General features: G+C 50.3%; 1 protein-coding gene and 1 long non-coding RNA gene across 14 annotated transcripts in view; one reads left to right on the top strand and one right to left on the bottom strand.

Moving 5' to 3' along the window:
* Nucleotides 1-8,571, top strand: part of BCAS3 (BCAS3 microtubule associated cell migration factor) — a 445,712-nt gene extending 437,141 nt beyond the window's left edge. For 6 of the 9 annotated variants that reach the window (XM_019493311.2, XM_014608078.3, XM_014608076.3 and 3 more), the window contains one exon: nucleotides 7,626-8,571. In XM_019493311.2, the coding sequence (XP_019348856.1) occupies nucleotides 7,626-7,774 (149 nt within the window). In that variant the 3' untranslated portion in view covers nucleotides 7,775-8,571. The remainder of the gene's footprint in view (nucleotides 1-7,625) is intronic. The other 3 variants (XM_019493318.2, XM_019493316.2, XM_019493317.2) reach the window with 3 other exon arrangements.
* LOC106738148 (uncharacterized) overlaps nucleotides 1-19,439 on the bottom strand; it is a 36,399-nt gene that overhangs the window by 9,723 nt on the left and 7,237 nt on the right. For all 5 annotated transcript variants that reach the window (XR_009456506.1, XR_001373516.3, XR_002092075.2 and 2 more), the window contains exons 3-5: nucleotides 19,244-19,390; nucleotides 2,722-2,917; nucleotides 1,769-1,975 (exon numbers count right to left, since the gene is read on the bottom strand). This is a non-coding gene — a long non-coding RNA (uncharacterized LOC106738148). The remainder of the gene's footprint in view (nucleotides 1-1,768; nucleotides 1,976-2,721; nucleotides 2,918-19,243; nucleotides 19,391-19,439) is intronic.

The raw sequence follows: 19,439 nt of genomic DNA, 5'->3' as shown, positions 1-19,439 counted from the left end.
ACTTTATGGCTTCGGTGGAGTTAGGCTGCTTATGTGTAAATATTCATATCAGGAGAGAGTCAAAGGGATGTGGCTGGTGTTCAAGCGCTGTGGTGCTGGGCACTGTCCAAGCGGAGGAGAAAGTTGATGCTTGATGTTCTAGGCAAGAGGATGGATACAGGCTCTACTTCTGAATCGTGTTGCTTTGCTTCTTTTCCAAGTGAAAGTAACTTTGATCTAGCAGGTGGGTTCTCAACTCTGCCCATTAAATGGCCAACCCAAAATGGTCGAGGCCTCAAAGAAGCACAATCTACCCCAGCCTTCTTAATAGGATGCTGCTTCCTTCTCTCACCCCACCGTTGGGCCAACTACCACTTTTGCTTTCTAATTTTGTGAAAAGGGAGAGAGTAAATTCCCACATATTTCCATGCTTTCGGCTTAAATCTGGACCAAGTGAAATTGCCAGAATGAGACGTGTCTACACGTTCATTAATGTGCCTTTGTTACAGTGCATTAAGTTTAGTACCTCTAATACAAGGTATTAGATAAAAGCGCAGTAGCTTTGCTTATGTGCAGTAGCAAAGGCAAACTTTTTTTTGTGATGTGCAGTAGACTAATTCTGTTGTGCATTAGCATGGTTTTTGCTGTGATGCGCTAATGCACAGTAAGCAGTCTACTGCATTAGCGTGGTTTTTCACCGTGATGTACTTATGTGCAGTAGAGCAGTCTACTGCATCAGCATGCTTTTTGCCATGATGCACTAACGTGCAGTAGAGCAGTCTACCGCACATTAAGGCGAGTTGTGTAGACACACCCTGAATGACAAGAATAAAACCACGAGATAAAGGCCCAAGTGGCTGATGTGTCACGCCACTTCCCAGATCCCAGCCTGTTAATTGAGTCATTCCTAACAAATCTTCAGTAGCGTGCACTAATCTTTGCACTTCTCCCTTCCTCCTCCCCACCAACTTAGATCCTTGCCAGAGACCTTGTTCCTTTAAAAATGCCATCTATATAACCTCAGAAATATTCGGCACAGAAAAAGGAAAAAGGAACTTGACATTAGTTGAGCTTGAAAGGCTTGGTGCTGTGAAAAGTGACTGACGTGTGAAAAGAGGCTACAATTAGTTCTTTCCCCAAGCACTCTTCCATTCAGTCCAGGGTCACTCCTTCACCAGGCTGAGGCTTTGAGCATAATGTGTTGTGACAGTTTGAGATGATGAAGAATAATTCTTGTATTCAGAGTTGCTGCTGCTTCCCCACTACCCTGACACATCAGGCTGGCTGTCATTGTATCGTTTATCCAGGCTGCCATGCTGCCATGCTGCAGAGGAGTTAGTGCAATTCTCAGTAGGTAAAGGAAAGGGTCGGCTCTTTCAGCAAATGATTTTTGAGGATATTTTGAAACTGTGCTTAACAGCCTGCTGTAGGGGAAGTCCAACGGAGAGAAAGGAAAAGCCATTAGAAGAAATAATGCACTAGAGATTATATTTTTGAGTAGACATAAAGGAGATACCATGGCTTCAAGTGGACCACTACGGAGAAAGCACAACTAAGAAAGGCAGCATAATTTATGAGTGTTCCGGGCAAAAGAGGGCTATATAGATTTTCTTCAGGCACTGAATTAATGTGCCATATAAAATGGCTTCACATTTAGGCTTGGCAAGGCTTTCTACCTTTCTAGATTTGATGTAGTCCTCTGACAGATCCTGCAGCTTTTTGGAATTGAATATACAGCACCCTGGCTTGGACGGGTGCCTGGGGTAGCTCGTTACGTGCTGACACCCACCTGAGGACCGCAGCGAGGACCCCCGTCCAATTTGTCACCACGCTTAATACAACAGAGGCTTCGGCTTGCAGTCGGATGAGACAGGACGGCGAGGATCAGGCGCGCGTGGTAGGTAAGAACGGAAGGGGATCCGTTCTGGTTTCTCCCAGCTGGCTCCTGAGTGCTGCCGAATCTCACGTGATGGGAACAGACGCTGGTTTTCAGCGCCTGGCAGGGATGCAAAGAACAAGGTGGAACTGGAAGGGAGCTAATGGAGCGTGCATTTCCCTACTTCTGATTGCTCGTTATTTGACAGCATTTCGACTGCACCTGGTCCAGTCCGGGCATCTCTCGGACTCCAGGGAGGGACGTGCACCCGCTGCCACCCCCGTGCGCCTAAACATGAACTGCTCCCTGCAGCTTTTCTTCAGCCTCAGTGGGGTCCCAGCACGGCTGTTACCGACCCCTGGTTTTCCGCCAGCCGCACTCATTCAGCGGAGCAGCCAGGGACTGCCAACAAGAGGGGCACGATGGTACCCGGTGAAGGTGACAGGGGCAATACTGCATGCAGAAGGTCATTATCTCTGCATTCGAGTGGGAACGCCCACCCGGTCCTGCAAGCAGGCAGGTGCCCTCAACCCTCCCAGGGCCAGGCACTAAAAGATGTGGTGTGACTGTAATGGCAGTGGGAGGTCACTGGGACCAGTGATTTTGGAGGCCAAGGTGGAGATGCCCTGGTTTCCTGAGAGTGCAGAGCACCTGCTCTCTGCAAGGCAGGCCTCTTCTAAATGTCTCAGGTTATGACACCCAGAAGCTTGAGGCCAGATTAACAAAAGCAAAAGTCCCTTTGTTGTCTCTGCTTTGGGGGTGGGAACATAGTCCCTGCACCGGTATACAGGGTAGTGAGGCTTGGAGGGCCCCAGTGCCGTAGGTACACAGAGGGCTTTATGAGCACAAGGCTCCTAGGGGCTTACCTCTTGCTATAAACAGCCCCGGTGCAACGCCCAGCGAGAAGCTGGCAGAAGTACCTTGGTGGGGGGCGTACAGATAGGAGCCACCGTCTCAACTGAATTCTCTCCCACATCCTGCTGTTTCAGCGTGGCTGCCGTCCTTCAGGTCCAGATCTGGCCGCCAGCATTTCGGGTCAGCCCCAGACGGCTGCAGGAGTATCTGCATGAGGAGAGGAGCAAATGTGACATGGTGGAGCGAGCACGAGAGCGCAGGCCCCGGTTCTCATTTGAACGTTCACAGCCAAGTAAATAGCACGGACCAGCTCTGGCCATTTCCTGCAGCACGCACTTATGCCTGCTTAGGCCTTTGGATTTTTTTCAGGGGAAACTAATGCTGTGAGTCCTGGACTCAGAGATTTGTATTGCTGATTGTGATCTTGTCTACATTGGTGCGACTCCACTGACTTGCGTGGAGTTAATCCTGCCCTGCACTAGCACGGGCTTTGAATCCATCCCAGAGCCACAGAGGCACACGGGTACAGCCCCGCGGAGGAGCTGGTGCAGAATCACTTGTTGACATTTGCATCTCTCTTCCCTTACTTTTGGAGCCCTATGGACCCTGGTTCCTTTTAAACCTGGTAAACGTGCGGCACCGGAGACTACTTTTGTTGCTGTTTCTTCCTCCAGTGCAGTTCGGTTTGCACGTGCCCGAGCCCCCAGTAATACTGCGATTCCCATCGACTCTGGCGTTGCCTGTTACGGTTAGCATCAAAAGTGACTACGGGCTGCTCCTGCGCTCCCCTGAACTAGCCTCCTCCTCATGACTTCAGCAGATGTTCCTGCTCTTATTTTTTTTTCATTTTCAAAGCCAATCATAACTTTGCGAGTTGTGTCCCTCCGGGACGGGGGCAGGTTTCAGGATTAACATTTCCACTATTAGCACTTATTTGTATTTGTGTTTGTTTTTCACGGGCTTTTTAATGCCGCTGGGAGCCATTACGGGGACAAACTCATGCGAGCACTGGTCTTCTCACAGTATTTCACTTCCTCCATGGTGGAAATGCTCTGAGGAGAGCAGGTCTCATGTTATTTTGACCCCATAAATGGCTCCCGGAGGTCCCCTTCTTCCTTCTCCCACCCGCTCCCTTCCCCCCAAATCAAATATTTAGGTTTCTGCAGGGCCTGACTTCTCAACCCTGCTTATCTTGCCTCCGCAGAAGCAGATGACAGTTACCACGAAACAGAATAGCCTCCAAGTCTGTGGAGCAGAATGGGTTTTATGCGATACACAATTTGTTGGCTACTGTACAAGCTCATTAAAGTGTAGCATAAGAGGTTGTTTTACCGATACATTTAAGGAAGTTAATACATCTCGACAGCGAATGCATAGGGAAATAGAGATGCAATAACCCTCAGACAGACTGGGGCCAACTCCATTCCTGGCGTAACTCCACTGAAGTCAACAGCACTACTCCAGGGACGGATATATCCGCCTCTGCTGGGGCAGTGCTAAGCCTCTGACCTCATGCAACTACCATAAGCGAGGACAATTCGAGCCAAGGCTGCCATTCAGCTTCCTTATGCAGGTGAATTCCTCCGTGGGCTTCACTTTTAAGTGAACTTGATCCCTCCTGGCCAGGAATGAGGAAACCTTGCTTTACGGCCTGTGCTGTCCCTGCTCCGCGGGACGGAGACGGCTACCTCGAGGGCTGAGAATTTGGGCACGGTGGTGGTGGTGATGATGATGATATGATAGCAATAATGCAAATAATAATAATGCTAATGATAACAGCAATGATGATGATGAGGATGAGGATGATCTGGTGCTTTCCGAAGATTGCAGAGCATGTTAACACGGTGGGCAAGTAAAACTATCCTCGTTTTTTGGACCGGGAAGCAGACGGAGCAAGATTAAGACTTGCTGAGATCCACGTGGGAAGTCGGTTGCAGAGTCCGGTCTCTGGATCCCCGGGCCTTTCGTCCGCCCAACAGACATGGGGCGTTCCTCGACATTTGATGCGACTCTCTACAGCCTGATCGCAGCGTGCATTGCACACGTAAGGTAGCGAAGACTTTCGCACAGTGTCAACATGGTCGGGACTTGTATGAGCCATCTAGTGGCAAAAGGCTCGTTATCCCTTGAGTATTGCACGCTCCCAACATGACAGACGTTTGGGATCCCTGCACGTTCCTGGATACGGGCTGAAATGCCCAAGACGTCCAGTTGCCGTCTGTGCCTTTGCTAATGGCAGAGGCTGGTACCTGCTCCTTTGCCATCTAGTGGAGCGGTACAGCAACAGCCACCTACTGTGGGAGCTACCCCAGGACAGCTGCACATCTGTCCCTTCCTGATCCAGATGTGACATACAAAACAGCGCGCGGGGGGTTGTTGAAGACCGTGGTGTTTTTGACTTCCTCCTTAATGCGATGAGCAACGCAGACAGTTTCCCCACAGAGAGAGCTTTTTGGGTTTTTCCAGCAACCTGATATCGCTGTGCAATGAAGAGGTTCGCCTCCATTCGCCGTTTCGCAGCATCCCACAAATCTGCATAGCTGAAAGGGCTGGTTTTCAAAGACACCGAGCCCCCGCGATTCCCGTGGTGGGGGCGTAGATGCGCAGACCTGAGTCTGAAACCCAAAACTGCGCTGTAGGATCGTATGCCGCTCGCTGAGGAACGGCAAATGTGCAGGCCCGGTTACCGCAAAGGCCGCAGTCATGCAAAACCTGAGCCAGGCTCTCCCGTAGTTGTGCACTCTTCACCCCAGCCGGGAGCCAGCGCCGCGTCGCTCAGCGCATGGGCTTTATGGGGACAGAAATGGTCTTTGGGAATCCGCAGCACTAAGGAAAAATAAATGCCTCTCCTCTCTCTCTCCTTCTTTTGTTACTGAAAATGCAACATTTGCCTGAAAATCAATTACGATCGAGAGAGAGAGAGAGGGCGAGGTAACCTCGTAAGGAGTTCAACCGTCTTAATGATGTTTGATTGGAGCCTACCCGTGGTCTATCTTTCTGGTGATGGCTACACAGTGAGTGAAAACTCTGACGTGAGACGTTTAACCAAAGCCAGCTGTGCGCGAGGGGAGATAAAAGCACAAAATCAGACAGGATAAGCACAGTATTAGTGTGGGATACGCCACTCATTTCTGATTTAAATTACTGTTTTTACTTCCTGAACTCATGGGAGAATAAGGATGTGAAGGCAAACGAAGAGGTTTATACATGTACATTCCTTTAATAAAATACTGGCAAGAAATCACGATTAATACAGCTGAGGTCATTATCGTTGCTTCGTATGGGTGTACTGACTTCCTGGGGATTTGCTTTTTTGTGAAACCAACCCAGATTATCTCCGTTGTGAATTACTTCCGTGATCGAGTATTAAATTCACCGCCCCTTTCTTGGTGAAGTGTAAATTTGAACGGATCTGTTATCCCATCGGTGGACACACAAGTCACATTCGTGCCAGTGGGGACTGGGCACTCGCTACTTAAACGGGATAGTTTGGGTTTAAATGAAGGTGAGACTGTGAACTTTCTGCGCCGAGATTTGTCCTTATCTCTGGGTCCTGCTGCAGCAAAGGGACGGTCGGACATTTATAAATGAGCTGGAATCCCAGGATGAGACTGAAGCCCGTGAATGGCAAAGGTGCAGGAAAATTTGGCAGGGAACAGCGCTGGGAGCCATTCATCCAAATCCTGAAGTCCATTAGTCACTTCCTAATCAGCGCGCTCGAGCAGCGTTCCCACTGAAGTCAACAGGGAAATCTGTCCGTCTGCTCCATGCGCTCGCTCCGCACCCACACTTCGCTGAGCGTCTTGGAGCAGTCTCTTAATCACGGCCAGTGGCTTATAGACAGACCCGGGTTTCCTCTCCCAGCAGAATTCGTAGGGACTTCACGGTACTGGTCGTATTCTTTGCTTTTGTCCCTCCTGCTTGAAAGGGAGGACTGAGCAGGCCTTGCGAGGAGCAGTTTTGCAGCAGTCTCCCTGCACTGGACGCGGGGCCCTGCCTCGTATCAGCGCTGCGTGCCGTCGCTGAGTGCTGGAGAGCGTGATGCTGTCCAGCGGCGTTGCCACTGAGTCGACTGTTGGGTTCAAGTGGCTCGCGGAGAGCTGCAGTTAGAAATGATATTCGGCACGCACGCAAGAATACCGGCGTCTCGAGATTAGGAAGCAACAAAGGCTTTGGGAGGTCAGCCGGGGGCAGGAGGGGGAGGCTTCGACTTATCAGCGTGCGCGACGGGTGAGAGGGGAATAATCCCAAATGCTAGTAGTAGCCTTAGAGTCCCGAGCTTGCGCAGAGCCTCATCCAGGCCTCCATGGTCAATACAGCTTCATCACCTTTCTTCCACGGCCCGTTTCTACGTTCCCCTCCACCAGCCTCATCAAAGGGGCTCGCAAGCCATGGGGATGCTCCCATCGGTGTATGGCGCACAAAGAGGTGGGGAACTACCGTGTCAAACTGCGTCGGCCAAGCACAGACGTTGCGGGTCGCTGCTAGCGAGCTCCTTTTCTAGCAAGCGAGGCTATTTCATTGCTCGTCAGCCAGCCTCTCATCCTCCTGCTCAGCTCCACCTTGCAACGCCAAGCTTTGGCATCTTGGCACCTCCTGCAAACCACTTTTAATTGTCCCCCCGCCCCCCAAAAGAGCAATGACACACCACATCCGCAAGACAACGCGTAAAGTCTTAATAAAATCCCACGTACGTTGGGGCTGAAACACAAGCCCGGCGGAGAAGTAGAACCGGCAGTCGGGTTGCCTCTGGAGTGATTCGTCAAATCACCCAGTAAAAGATGGATGACAAGCGAGCGTAATGTTAGACCAGGGATACAATAAACAGATTTGTCAATAAAGTGGCCTTCTAATGGTAACCTTCATTCTTTTATCTGAAACATTAACCAGGGCCTGTTTTCTCTTTCCCTTGCAGAGCTGCAGCGAGAGGGAAGCATAGAGACGCTAAGTAACAGCTCGGGCTCCACCAGCGGAAGCATTCCACGCAATTTTGATGGTTACAGATCGCCTCTCCCGACTAACGAAAACCAGCCCCTAAGCCTTTTCCCTACAGGATTCCCTTAAATTAGTCAAACATACGAGGAGAGATTCAGCCGGGGTAACAATCTCGATGTGCATTTTCACCCACCGGTTAGCTGCAGCGCTGGATGGTTCTCGTTACCCTAATAAATATTGACGACTCCTCTGCTTAAAAAAAATTTAAAAAAATCGTCCTGCAGCGTATTCTCCAAAATACTGAATTTGTTTTCCTGTGCAATACTGATAAGGAGAGACTCTTTCTTCAGTCCTAACAGCTTCGTGGCTTCTTTTTTTGTGTTTGGAGAGAGACTGTTTAGAGGAGAACTATTTTTTAAACCCGTTTTTTTGATGAAGCGTATGATTTTACAGTCGTTACCTGCTTCTTCATGTTAAATGGGGCAGGGGGGAGGAAAAAAAGGGAATCCACCTAACTTTAGCGGCGCATGGGCCATTCAGCCAGCGAACTGCAGCTGTTTGCAAAAGCGCTGAGCATAAAAGCAAAAACTGGAGGGAGCGAAAACTCAAGGACTGTCATGGAGATGGACAGTGGCTAAGGTTGATTATATTATTACTTCATTTCTGCATCTTCTTGCTGTCCTCGTTCCCCACTGATACTAATTGATGCCAGGAGTATTACAAATGGGAAAGTTTCTTGTTTTGTTCTTGGGAAGAGTTATCTTTATTGCTCCGGTTCTATTCTAGTCCTGTATTTTAGAAATGTACTTAATGGGCTAACTCAAGTCGCGAATTGCTCTTCTTTGGTTATAACAAGTGATCACTGGAACTCTGCTATCTGTCCAAAATTGCATGTGTCATTGAATAAACCTAAGTTAAACAAAAAATTGCTTTGGTGGTACCAGGCTGTGCGCGTGCTCCGTCTGTTGACCTGCACCAGCTAGTGTGCGAGTATTTCCCACCTAGACCCGAATCCCTAATTCGCTGTCACTTGTGTCAGAACAGCAGTTTCTTTGTCTTGCTGCCAGGTGCCTAAACTAGCGGATGCCAGTCTCTCTGGAAGTCAAGCCGGTTGCTGCATTACTTAACATTTGTGCAACCGCTTTGGCCACAGCTCTTTGCAAGCTGAGTTTTCAGAAGCTGCTTTTCAAGAAACAGTCTCCATAGCCATACGATACGCGGTACATGACATCTGTACAAGTTAGGCGTGCCCCTTTTGCACTGGGTGAGGCCAGAGATTGAGGGCCCAGGATATTGTGTACGAGGAAACGTGTCTTTCCCAGGTCACGGTTCCTGCATGGGGAAAGATCTGGTGACTGGAGAGGTACAAGGTAGATGGCACCTCCTGATCTCCTTGGCCTGGCATGGACAAGCCTTTGACCCATTTAAGAGGCTGCTTCTGGTCTGCATGAAGCCCAGGTCTGTCCTAAGCCACCTCTGCTGGGAGGGGATGGCAGGGACTACCTCTTGCAGGCAGCATTAACTCCTGCTGGTTTTTTCACAGGTTCAGAAAGTGAATGTGCAGACCTGTCTGTGTCCCTTGGCCCAAGACACCTTCACAGGGCACTAACAGGAGAGGTGCATCTGGAGGAGACTTCCCCGAAGGAACCGAGGCCGTTCATGGACTCTGCCCTACTGAGTTTGACTGGCTTCAGCACCTCCCCGCCAGGACAGGAGCAGCCCTACTTGTCTTTAACTCCGGCCTTTGCTTCATGGGTAGAGGTACGTATCTCAGACTCCCGCACCCCCAAGGCCCAGCCTTAACCATGGCATGTTGATAGAGCGGCTCCTAGCAGCTTGTTCGGATGTGCTCCCATTTCACACGCCAGTGTAAAATAGGAACACTTGGGCCAGATCCTAAGCGGGGTATAAACTGGCAGAGACCCTAGCGCTATGCCATTTATATGGTTGGGGATTTGTCCCAATGACTCCCATGGAGTTGCACACACTGAGGATCTGGCGCCCTGCCTTTCACCTGTTGCCTTTAACATATGTTGCATTAATGGGAACTTGGACAAAAAGACAGGACCTCCTGCACCGTGCACGCTGTGTTCAGCAGCAAACGTGTTGAAAAACTCATTGTGGCTTGCGCAACGCGGCCGCATAAACCCGAACATCTCAGCCGACTTCTGGAAGAAGGAGAAACCCAGGAGGGACTCTCAGGTTCTGACATTTCCTTCCTACTGCTTTTTTCACATAATTCATTCGAGTTGTGGAAACGAAAGGAAATCGTTGAAACCCACAAATCTTGTTGCACTCCCATAGCTTTACAAACAGCCGCCTCGAATGACGAGAAACGGACCGTCTTGACTCCCACAGCCTGTCCGCGCGCACCAAAATCAAATCCACTCTCCGACTACATTTCTTTTTTTTTAACGCTGAGTCTCGGATCACAGAATAATGTCTTTTTCTTTCTCCCTGGGCCAGAAACCGCTACAAATTGCAATTCACAGGAATAATGTCAGGGCCTCGTTGGGGTTTTTAGGAAATGCTTCCTTCTGAGATGGATGAGCGTTGGCTCAAGAGTGAGGTAAGGGCATGCTGGCAGATCTGGCCCACTGCCTATCACTGTGCTAACAGCTCCGCTATAATGCTGCGCCTCTTTTATGTCTGCAAAATAACGGACCGGACCGAGCAAACTAGCGTAAGGCCTGGCAGGGCGAACACGTGGAACCACAAGGTCAAGTCAGTCCACACCAGTTAGGATTTTTAACACAGTTCAAGCCAAGGTCAGTACGAAAAGTTCAAACGAAATCCAGATTAACACATACAGAAGGGACTGTGTTGTCACCGTGAGTCTCGTTTCCTTTCAGTCTTGCCAGAGAGCAGCCATCAGGGACAAAGCGCTTTGAAGGGAAAGCGACTGCTGTTCTTCCTATTGCTGTAGCCTCAAATAGCTTTGTTGCTAGTCCTTTATGAACGCACAAAGTGGGATGATGCCTAATACAGAATGGTGTCACTGGAAATGTATTTGTTGTTGGCAGGCATTAAATCACGTTTTTATAAGTGCTGCAATATGGCCATGTGGAAATTCCCAGTCTGCAAGAAACTCCTTTGAATCAGGATATTTTGTTTAAAGGGGGGGGATTTGCAAACTGGGGTTAGTGTGAAAACATTTCCAGGCTGGTTCGTAAAGAAGAATGTGCCGAACCCGGCGCTGGTGACAGCCCCTGAGCCGAACTGCATCTGCAACATTAGCCACGTGCTCTGCAGCCAAGGAGCCTTGTTTTCTGATGCCGGTCGTTCAGCTTGGATATAGTCGCAGATGAGCCAGCGCCCGGGCCGGTGAGAGCTGAGCGCGCTGCTGCGGTGAATCTGCAGGCCGACTCCACAAGACGCATACGTGTCGGCCTAACTTTAGGCTCGTGAGTCATCCACTGAAGTCATGTGTAAGCCCCTTGCCAAAGGCGGTCCAGATAACATACCCCCTTTGGACAAAGAGCCAAGTGTTTGAGAGGGACAACACCTCTCCGCTTCCTCTCTGGCCTTACAGTCCTGTTGGCACGAGGCTGTTGCTTGAGGATGCTTGCTGGAAACCTTCGGGGTTTGTCGGCTGCGGTGCAACCGTGTGGATGCTAAGAGTGTTCGGCCCGTGTTAAAAGGAGTAACATTTGGCCCATAGGGTCTGATCCTTACTCAAAGCGTGGAGGAATTGCCCTGCTGCTCCTACCAGCGTTTGTAGGGTCAGCCCTGTGCCTGGAAGCCTTTTCAGGCCTCTTATTGCTTGGCCCCTCCGATCAATCATATGGGCACCAAAGGCATCGCTCAAGTCAAACGTCACGTTGCCACTGGTTTCAACGCAGACAGCGTTTCACTCTCCCGCTCAATCCAAATCTGGCGAAAGCAAAGTAAAAAAAGAAAAAAAAAAGACTCCCATTGGCTTCGATGCACTGTGAATCGGACTCCTCCAGAGCAACGTAACTAATGCAAAGCACGTTTCTGAAGTGCCGTCGTTCCAAACCACATGGCCGGCAGGCAGAAATGCCCTGCCTCGATACAAAATGCAGCCTAGACTGGAGCCCAAAAGACCTGCTGGACTTGCAGGTTTTTAAACTGCTTCCAGTAGTAGTAAGCAGTGGCTTCCTGCTGAGTTCAAAAGGCAAAATGTCTCATTCGAGGCTGGCGCGACTGTATATCACCCTCTGTACAAAGTGGAGCCCTTCTATTACAGCCGGGTTTGGGTTTCACGAATTAACATGAGATATTGCTTTCTTAGTCTACCCTGGTTTCTGTAATAAACACGAGGGTGTATTGCACTTAAATCACGGGAGAGGATCCTTGCCTGGCAGCAAAAATGGAAAGAAAATGACCCCTGAATGCGGCGGTTTGTCGTTCGGCTCCTCTTTGCTTTAGACGTAGGTTGGCTCTCGGCACGAGCGCGAGGCCTGGGCCTCGCACAAGAGCCCGAGTTTCAGACTAGGATCCGGAGAATGGCTCCGGTGAAGGCAAAGCAGCAAGGGCCACATCCCCCAGGTTCACCTGGCTGTGCCGGTAAGACAGCGCGACCATAAACCCTGCCTTGCCGGGCAGTTGCACCAGATTTGCATTGCCAGGGTGGCGCAGAGTTGCCAAAGCAGACCCGTAAATCTAGCCCTTAATGGTCAGTGCAAAGAAACGGTGATTACCAGCCAGGCTGCCCTGTGCCCAGCTAGCAAAGCATAGGAAACGTGCTGGTAACGGAGCTGCCATCAGCTGCCTTCCAGTGCACGAACTGATCATGTTAAAAACCATCTAAAAAATATACGTCTCAAGCCCCGAATAGCTTTGCAGAAGGAATCCCAAGCATGGGGCTTTCCTTTAGGAAAAGGGACTGTGAAATAAGCCCCATCCTCCAGAAACAACCAGAGAAATGTGCCTGTTGCTCGCTCTTTCAATTGGACTTGATTAGTGGGATACTGGGTGGGGGGGGAGGTTACGGAGGATTAAACCTGTGTGCGACTATTCCCCCGTATTTCGTTTATCGCAGCTTTGGAGAAGAAAAGGCCTTTGGCTTGTTCTCATGCAGGGTAGGAAAGTTTGCACCATTTCCTGTTGTCTTTCCCTTATGCTCCTGAGATATTGTAAAAATGTTCGGTATCCTCCAGTAGGTTGTAATCACTTCACTCTAATGTTTCGCAGCTGCTAAGTGTAACTTTAAACTGCACCATTTGAATGCTTACAATTAGCAAGTAAGTGGGGCTGAGATCACATCTTCTGAGTTTCAGCAACAACAACAACAAAAAACATTGCTTAACTTTGACCAAAATTGGAATAAAGTTATGGACCTCGACTGGGAGGGGTTTTTTAACAGTTATTCAAAGTGCCTCTAACAGAGGGAAAATAATTAAATCCCCTGCTTGGCCATTTGCACCAAGGAAAGAGGCATTTGGACAAACGTGCGTGGGGTTGGGTTTTGGGGGGGGTTTTTTAAACCGTGCATTACAGTTATGCTCTCCCCAGTGCTGTTGCTTTTGACTGATATCATTGTAGCTGATTAAAATGAAATGAATAGCTGAAAAGAGGATTTCATGCTTGTTTTCTGCTTGTCACCTGCCCCTTCCTCAGCATGTTTCTGACCGCGTGATTAATAATACAGAGAGGCAAAGACTGCAAGTTGGCATTTTCCACACCAGTTACGATCCGGTACGAGCCTTTGGCTGGGGCAGTGTCAGGCTGGGTGTCTCCGGGCTGGATGTGAGCCTACGGACGTGTGTTAAATCCTGCCCACAATGCAGAAGGAGAAGGCATTAGGAAACGAAGGTGCTACATTCCTGCGGCATTGCCGGCTCTCCGGGGGGAAGGGGAGCAGCAATGTAGAGCACGTTGCCAGAAAAAGCGATTACCTCAACCAAGTGGCCCACGCCGCATGGATTTTGATAGCTGGGGTGAACGCGGATCCAGTTTGGTGTGATGTTTCCCAAGGCTCGGTGGCCGTGGGTGCAGGATCCCCCTGGTGCACCGGCACATTTGGTTGCAAATCAGGCCACGAGTCTAGAAAGTCCCCACGTGGGGTGCAAGGGGCGGGTGGGGCGTCCCTGTGTCTGTGAGCTCTCCGACGGGCAGATTTTGATGCTGAGCTGTTTGTAAATCCGTTCCCCGCCTTTGACAAAAATTCTCCTCCTGTTTATTCCTTAAACATTAATTGAAGAAAGGTGGACGCGGGAGCCAAAAGTCCACTGATGATTCAGCACCTCGCCAGATCTAGTTGCCTGACCAGTCCTTCCCTGCCCGAGTCTAGCAGAATAAAGGTCTGGTAAAACAGACTCCACCGCTCCCCACTCCCGGGCAACATGCGTCCCACGGAGATTGCTAAAGAGACCGGGTTACAAAATGACAAAAGCAAAGGGCTTGTGTCGACACGGGGCCGAGCTGCAAACCTGTCCAGGTTTCAAAGGCGGGACGTTTTTCCAATCCCATATTATAGTTTGTGTGCGAGCCACTGGTATGGACTGTTCAGACTGAGATGCAGCTGTAGGTTGCCGATTCTCCCAAAGACACACCTTGGGTTTCGGTTCCTGCCCATCTCCTGTGGAAAACACTGGCTCCGTTCACTGTAGTTGCACTTCGCCCTTTTGCATCACCTGTCCACCAGAGATCTTCACTTGTTCACTTCACCAACAACTCGGTGAGGTAAGTATTATTCCCATTGTGCAGATGAGTAAACTGAGGCACAGTAACACTGACTTGCCTGAAGCTGCGAGGCACGTTAATAGCAGCTTAACTCCTAAGCCTCAGTTATAAGCCCCTGGCTATTAGATCACTAGTTACTGAGGGTGGCACGGACACCGAAGAGCTCTTGCTGTTTGCCCTGATAACATTTGGTGAGAAAATGCAGCACGTGCTCATCATCCTTCGGGGCCGGGGTTGCATAGCCCTCTCTGTTAGTCACTGACAATTATTCTTACTGATACTTGACACATCATTAGATGTCCCACTTCATTCTTCCTGTTGAAGTCTGGGAGGTGTCAACCTGACAGTCACCACTGCATTAATCATGATGACTGTGTCTGGAACAAAACCAACCGAGCAAAAATCTCCTGGATTTAATTGTATATCAATCTCTCCGTGCACCTCCTTGTAGGCTCCTGGGCAGGTGGTTTGGGTGGTGACGAAACGAGGGCCTGTGGCTTATCCTGAAATCTCTGTTTTGGCATCTGTGGATTCTTGCTGTCTTTAAACAACGATGGGCTACACCGGAGAAGCTGGCTGCCAGCTCCTTGGCTTTCTTCTTATGTTACACAATGTGCTAGGCAGGGCCGACCGCCGGTGATGACTGTTTAATACTGATGTTGCTGATGGTCTCAGAGACCCCGGCTGGAAACAAAAACACCTGGTACCCCGGACACTGCGCAGTGCGACGTGAACACCTGACCTGATACCTCCTCCCGGGATCGGATCCCCTGCCACCTGGGAACAAACAGCTGGAACAAGAAAAATCCAGCTGTGCAAAGCAGCCTGAGACATCAAGTCCATATTGCACCAAACTCCTGACAAATGCCCACAACTCTGGGGAGATGGAGCGTGGGCAGCAGCATGGGGAAGGCTTTTTATCAGCCAAGAGGCAAGGCCAGCAAGCATACGACCAGTACGGAGGCCAGTGCACCCATGGAGGCTCCAGCCTGTGTGTGTGACCTCGGCAGCTTGTCCAGCTCCCACGTGAAACGCAGGCTGCATAAGTGATTGCAAGAGTTGCCACCCCAGCCTCCCCCGTCTCTTTCTGGAGGAGAGATGGACGTTATCTCTCCACCTCCCATTGCAACCGGGAGATCAAAGGAAGAGGCAACTCCTCTGGCAACTGGAGATGAATGATGCAAGGACTTGTGACCTGAATTCCTTCTCCAGTAGCTGCAGGCTCTGCTTTTGCTTGGACCCCTGCATAGCATGCAGCTTGCCGTGGAAAATTTGGGGCCCGGTCCTTTAGGAAGCACAGCGCTCCCAAAGTCGCAGAGCTCTCAGCACTTCCTAGGAGCCGTTCGGTTCCCTGCAGATCTGGGCTCTTTGTGTGCAAAAGTCTTCCCCCATCAGGCAGCACAACGGATAGAAATCCTGAAGTTATCTCTATCCGGAGATACAGACTCCGCGACCATCAAGGCCTGGGAAGGCACGTGGAAACTAATCCAGGCCTAGCCTATGCAGCTAAAACTCCTGTTAAAGCGAACAGCTCCCTATTGACCAAAGCTGAACGAGAACCAAGGGAACTGGTACCAGAAAAGACCATGCAGTCTTGTAAGGAAGCTTTCATTGCAGGGGGATAAGTGCTGTGAACATCTTGTCGGGAGATGGGTAAAGGCCACTGCCGACATCTGCAAATGGCCCTGTTTGTTCTCAGTGGGGGAAACAGATGCAACTATTTCCCAAAAGTTTTGGTTCCCTCGTCGGCCTGGATGCTGGGTCTCCGATTGCACCAGTTTGCAGATCCCACTTCCAGTCCAGGTTCTACAGGGCTCACGGCCCCTAGTTTGGGAGCCACCATCCTGGACTGGGAGCAATTTGGGAGCAGGACTGTCGTCTTTTTGCATGCGTCTGTGCCATGCTCAGCCCAAGAGTGTGCCTTGACTGGGGTCCCTGGGCACCGCTGCCATTGGGTGATAAATAGCAGTTGCTAGAGGCCTGTTATGAATCAGAAGCGAGGCTATGAACTTTCTCAGGCACTTGGATATCACAAAGTGTTCTCCAGCATTAGCAAGAAGGCTAGGAATAGGCCAATGATGTGGTTGACAGCAATTTGAAGTTAATTTCTACCGTGATGCACTTTAACAAAAAAAGGTCATCGGGTTAAAATCCAATCTGTAAGCAAGACCTGAAATGCCTCTTTAAAATTAGCATGTCATGAACTGGTTACGGCACAGACCGCACTATTTTTTTTTCCCTTTTATAGAAGGCAGTTGCTTTCCTCCGCATATTTACAATATCATTACTAAAAATATAATGAACACGCTTTAGCAAGAGCACCCGGTCTCCATTACTGTATCTGATTTACAGCATGGCACAAAACTCAAACCTAGCTCTGAAACAGATGGGAAATGCCACAAAAGACGTGTGACCTGAGCGCAGGCCTGCTGCCAGGAAGCCCCAACTTCTAATCTTGGCTCTTAAAACTCTGCCCGTGGGCAGCTCCCGTCAACGCTTTCTTAGTCTCCTCATTTGTAAAATGTGAAAAATGTGTCTTTTTTTTTTTTTTTTTTTTTTTTAAGCTGTACTAAGCAGAGCAGAATACCATGTTCGAGGGAGCCAGTGCCACGGTCCACTTCCACCCGAACACTGGGAATAATCAGATAATAAACTCCCATCGCCACCCTCCTCCGTTTGTGAAAAGCCAACTTGCACATTTTTACGAGAGAGCAACGATCCCCTGAACTCCCCTCGTGAAGAGAGGAATGACCTCGGTGAGAAACCTTGGATGCACGAAGGTTAATAGTTATATTAACTTGCCGCAGGTCCTGTGATGTTTGACATTCGATGATTTCTTTTCAACCAAAACTCTGGAGAAAACAAATGGTAGGTAGGTGTCCTGGTTCCTGAACAGCACAGGAAAGGACTTTGACAAGAGTTAGCAGCAGACTGAAGGTTATGAGCCAATCTCTGCGTGGTCATCCTCATTCAAGCAGAAAACCAGCGGCAGCACCTGCAGTGAGTTGGTTGCCCTGATCTTTCCTCCTCCAAAACCCATAGGGAGACTGCTCTGTATGCCACGGCGTCAATCCTAGAGGCAGGGCATAGTCCTGATGAAACCGAGCCCAACCCGCTCTGGCATGTCCAGGAGAGGGGGATCCCTTCTGAACCTTGGCTTACACCGAAGCACATCTGACTTATCCTTTTTCCACCGGTTTAAGCAATCGAGGGGAAAAGTCTGCGAGTCACGTGGAGAGGACAAGTCACTTTCTCACGTACGCAAGTGCCAAAATGATTCCTGCCCTTGGTAACACGCGGTGTGCAAGGGCGTTTTGCAAAGGGCTAGTCCGGTCTTGCCAACCTCAGGTATTCTCCTGCTGTGAGTCACACCCCAGGAAACCAGGAGCTTGGCCTGTTTGTCAGCACGGGGTTCCTGTTTGTCTTCAAGTTTGTTTAATTAGGATGCACCTCAGGGTCATGTTTTCATGTTTTTATCTGTGGGCTGAGGCATCTCCTACCCCATCATGGGATTCCAGGAACTGGGGATTTACAGTACCCCCCCGCTTGCCCCCATTTGTGAGACTTCAGCTGAAATGACGTGAGTTGGAGACAGCGCCAGTCTCAGGACAAGGGAACGCATCCGGCCCTCGGTTTTCCGGCATTTCGTGTGTGCTCTGCACGCCCTGATCCAACAGCGGCTCGGTGGATTAGCTGACTGCCCCCACGCGAGCCAGACTGTGTGCTCTGCGAAAGGCTGGGTTTGCTTTTAATTGAGAAAAGCTGTTGACGAGCATCCACCGAGACGCTGTCCCCTCTGCAATGCTTGCCGGTTGTGTTAATAATTCGGATGCCTCCTTCTGCTTTGATGTTTCTGATTCATGGATTTGGCCAGGGCGCCACAACAGATGCTTCATCTCCGCCCCTCTGGTGGGTGGTTTAACAATTTCTCGGCAATGACACACGCACAGAAAGGTGGGACGGTGCTGGGCCCAGGCACCTGTACAAACAGCAGCTTGGGGCGAATCGCCACTGGGAGCGGAGAGCGTGTAGCTGTTCTGAAACAGCGGAGTCCTTTTGCGTGGGGGGGAGACGTTCAAAGGTGCAGACTAGGCACCCAGGGCTCAGTGATGTTCGGTGAGAATGGCGTACCCAAGTGCCTTTGAAAATCTCCCCTGTGCATGACTACGGCACCCAGATCCTCACTGCTATTTAGGTTCCCGACTCCCTTTTGTGTCAGTAGGAATTGGGTACCTAAATACCTTTGAAGACCTGGGCTCTGAAATGCTGGCGTCTGTGGGCTGGGATGTTTGTATGATGAGGCTCGTGCACAAACCGTGTCTCCTCAGCATGCATCGTACAGGGTCAGGGGGCTGCAGCAGACGGAGGCAAGGCCCATAGCCCCTTACTGGGGAGGGCCATGCTTATACGCCTCTTTTGAATCGTAGCCTTCGCTGGAGCTCGCATGGGAGCCCACCCTGTGCTGGGCAAAGCTGGGAGATGCTGTGCCTGATGCGCTCTGGGAGGACTCATATATGTTAAGGCCAAGAAGGGATGGATCGTTATCACTTATCACTCGCTCAGCCATCGGCCTGCACAATACAGGCTGCAAATCTCCACTCTGATATTGCAGGCCACGAGCCAGCTAATTAGAAAGTGTTTGAAAGCCATCCGTAGTAGCTAATGAAGAAACTTGAAGCGACCTGCGTGAAGCAATTCCCCTGGCACTGAGTGCATGGCTTCACATCTGTGATACAGTCAAAATCTGAGAGATGGGGCTAGGGGCGGAAACAAAGCCTTTGCTCTCCGCCGCCGCACGGAAGAGAAACACCTTTGACCACCGGGCAGGTGGGGACACGTCCCTGTGGGAAGTCGAGTACTGGGGGCTTCGAGAAAAGCAGGGAAGTGCAAGGAAGGAAAAGCTTAAAGGGCAGTTTTCTCGGCGCTTGGAAGACAGCGGATGAGACTCACCTGATGCCCTGCAGCTCTCGCAAGCAGCGGCTCCTTTTCTGCCAGGCTGCGGGTGCTCCCCGCTCCCCTTTCCTTCCCACCGGTGCTCAGAGTCTGAGTCGAGAAGTGAGGACGGATTTACGGAAGACGTCCTGGCGTAAGGTGAGACTGGAAGAATATAAAACAGATGGTAACTAGAGAGGCCGGCTGGAGCAAA

The sequence above is a fragment of the Alligator mississippiensis genome, chromosome 14, assembly GCF_030867095.1.
Source record: "Alligator mississippiensis isolate rAllMis1 chromosome 14, rAllMis1, whole genome shotgun sequence".
Lineage (NCBI taxonomy): Eukaryota > Metazoa > Chordata > Crocodylia > Alligatoridae > Alligator > Alligator mississippiensis.
Note: the sequence above shows the minus strand (reverse complement) of the source record. Positions and strands in the feature narration are given on the sequence as shown.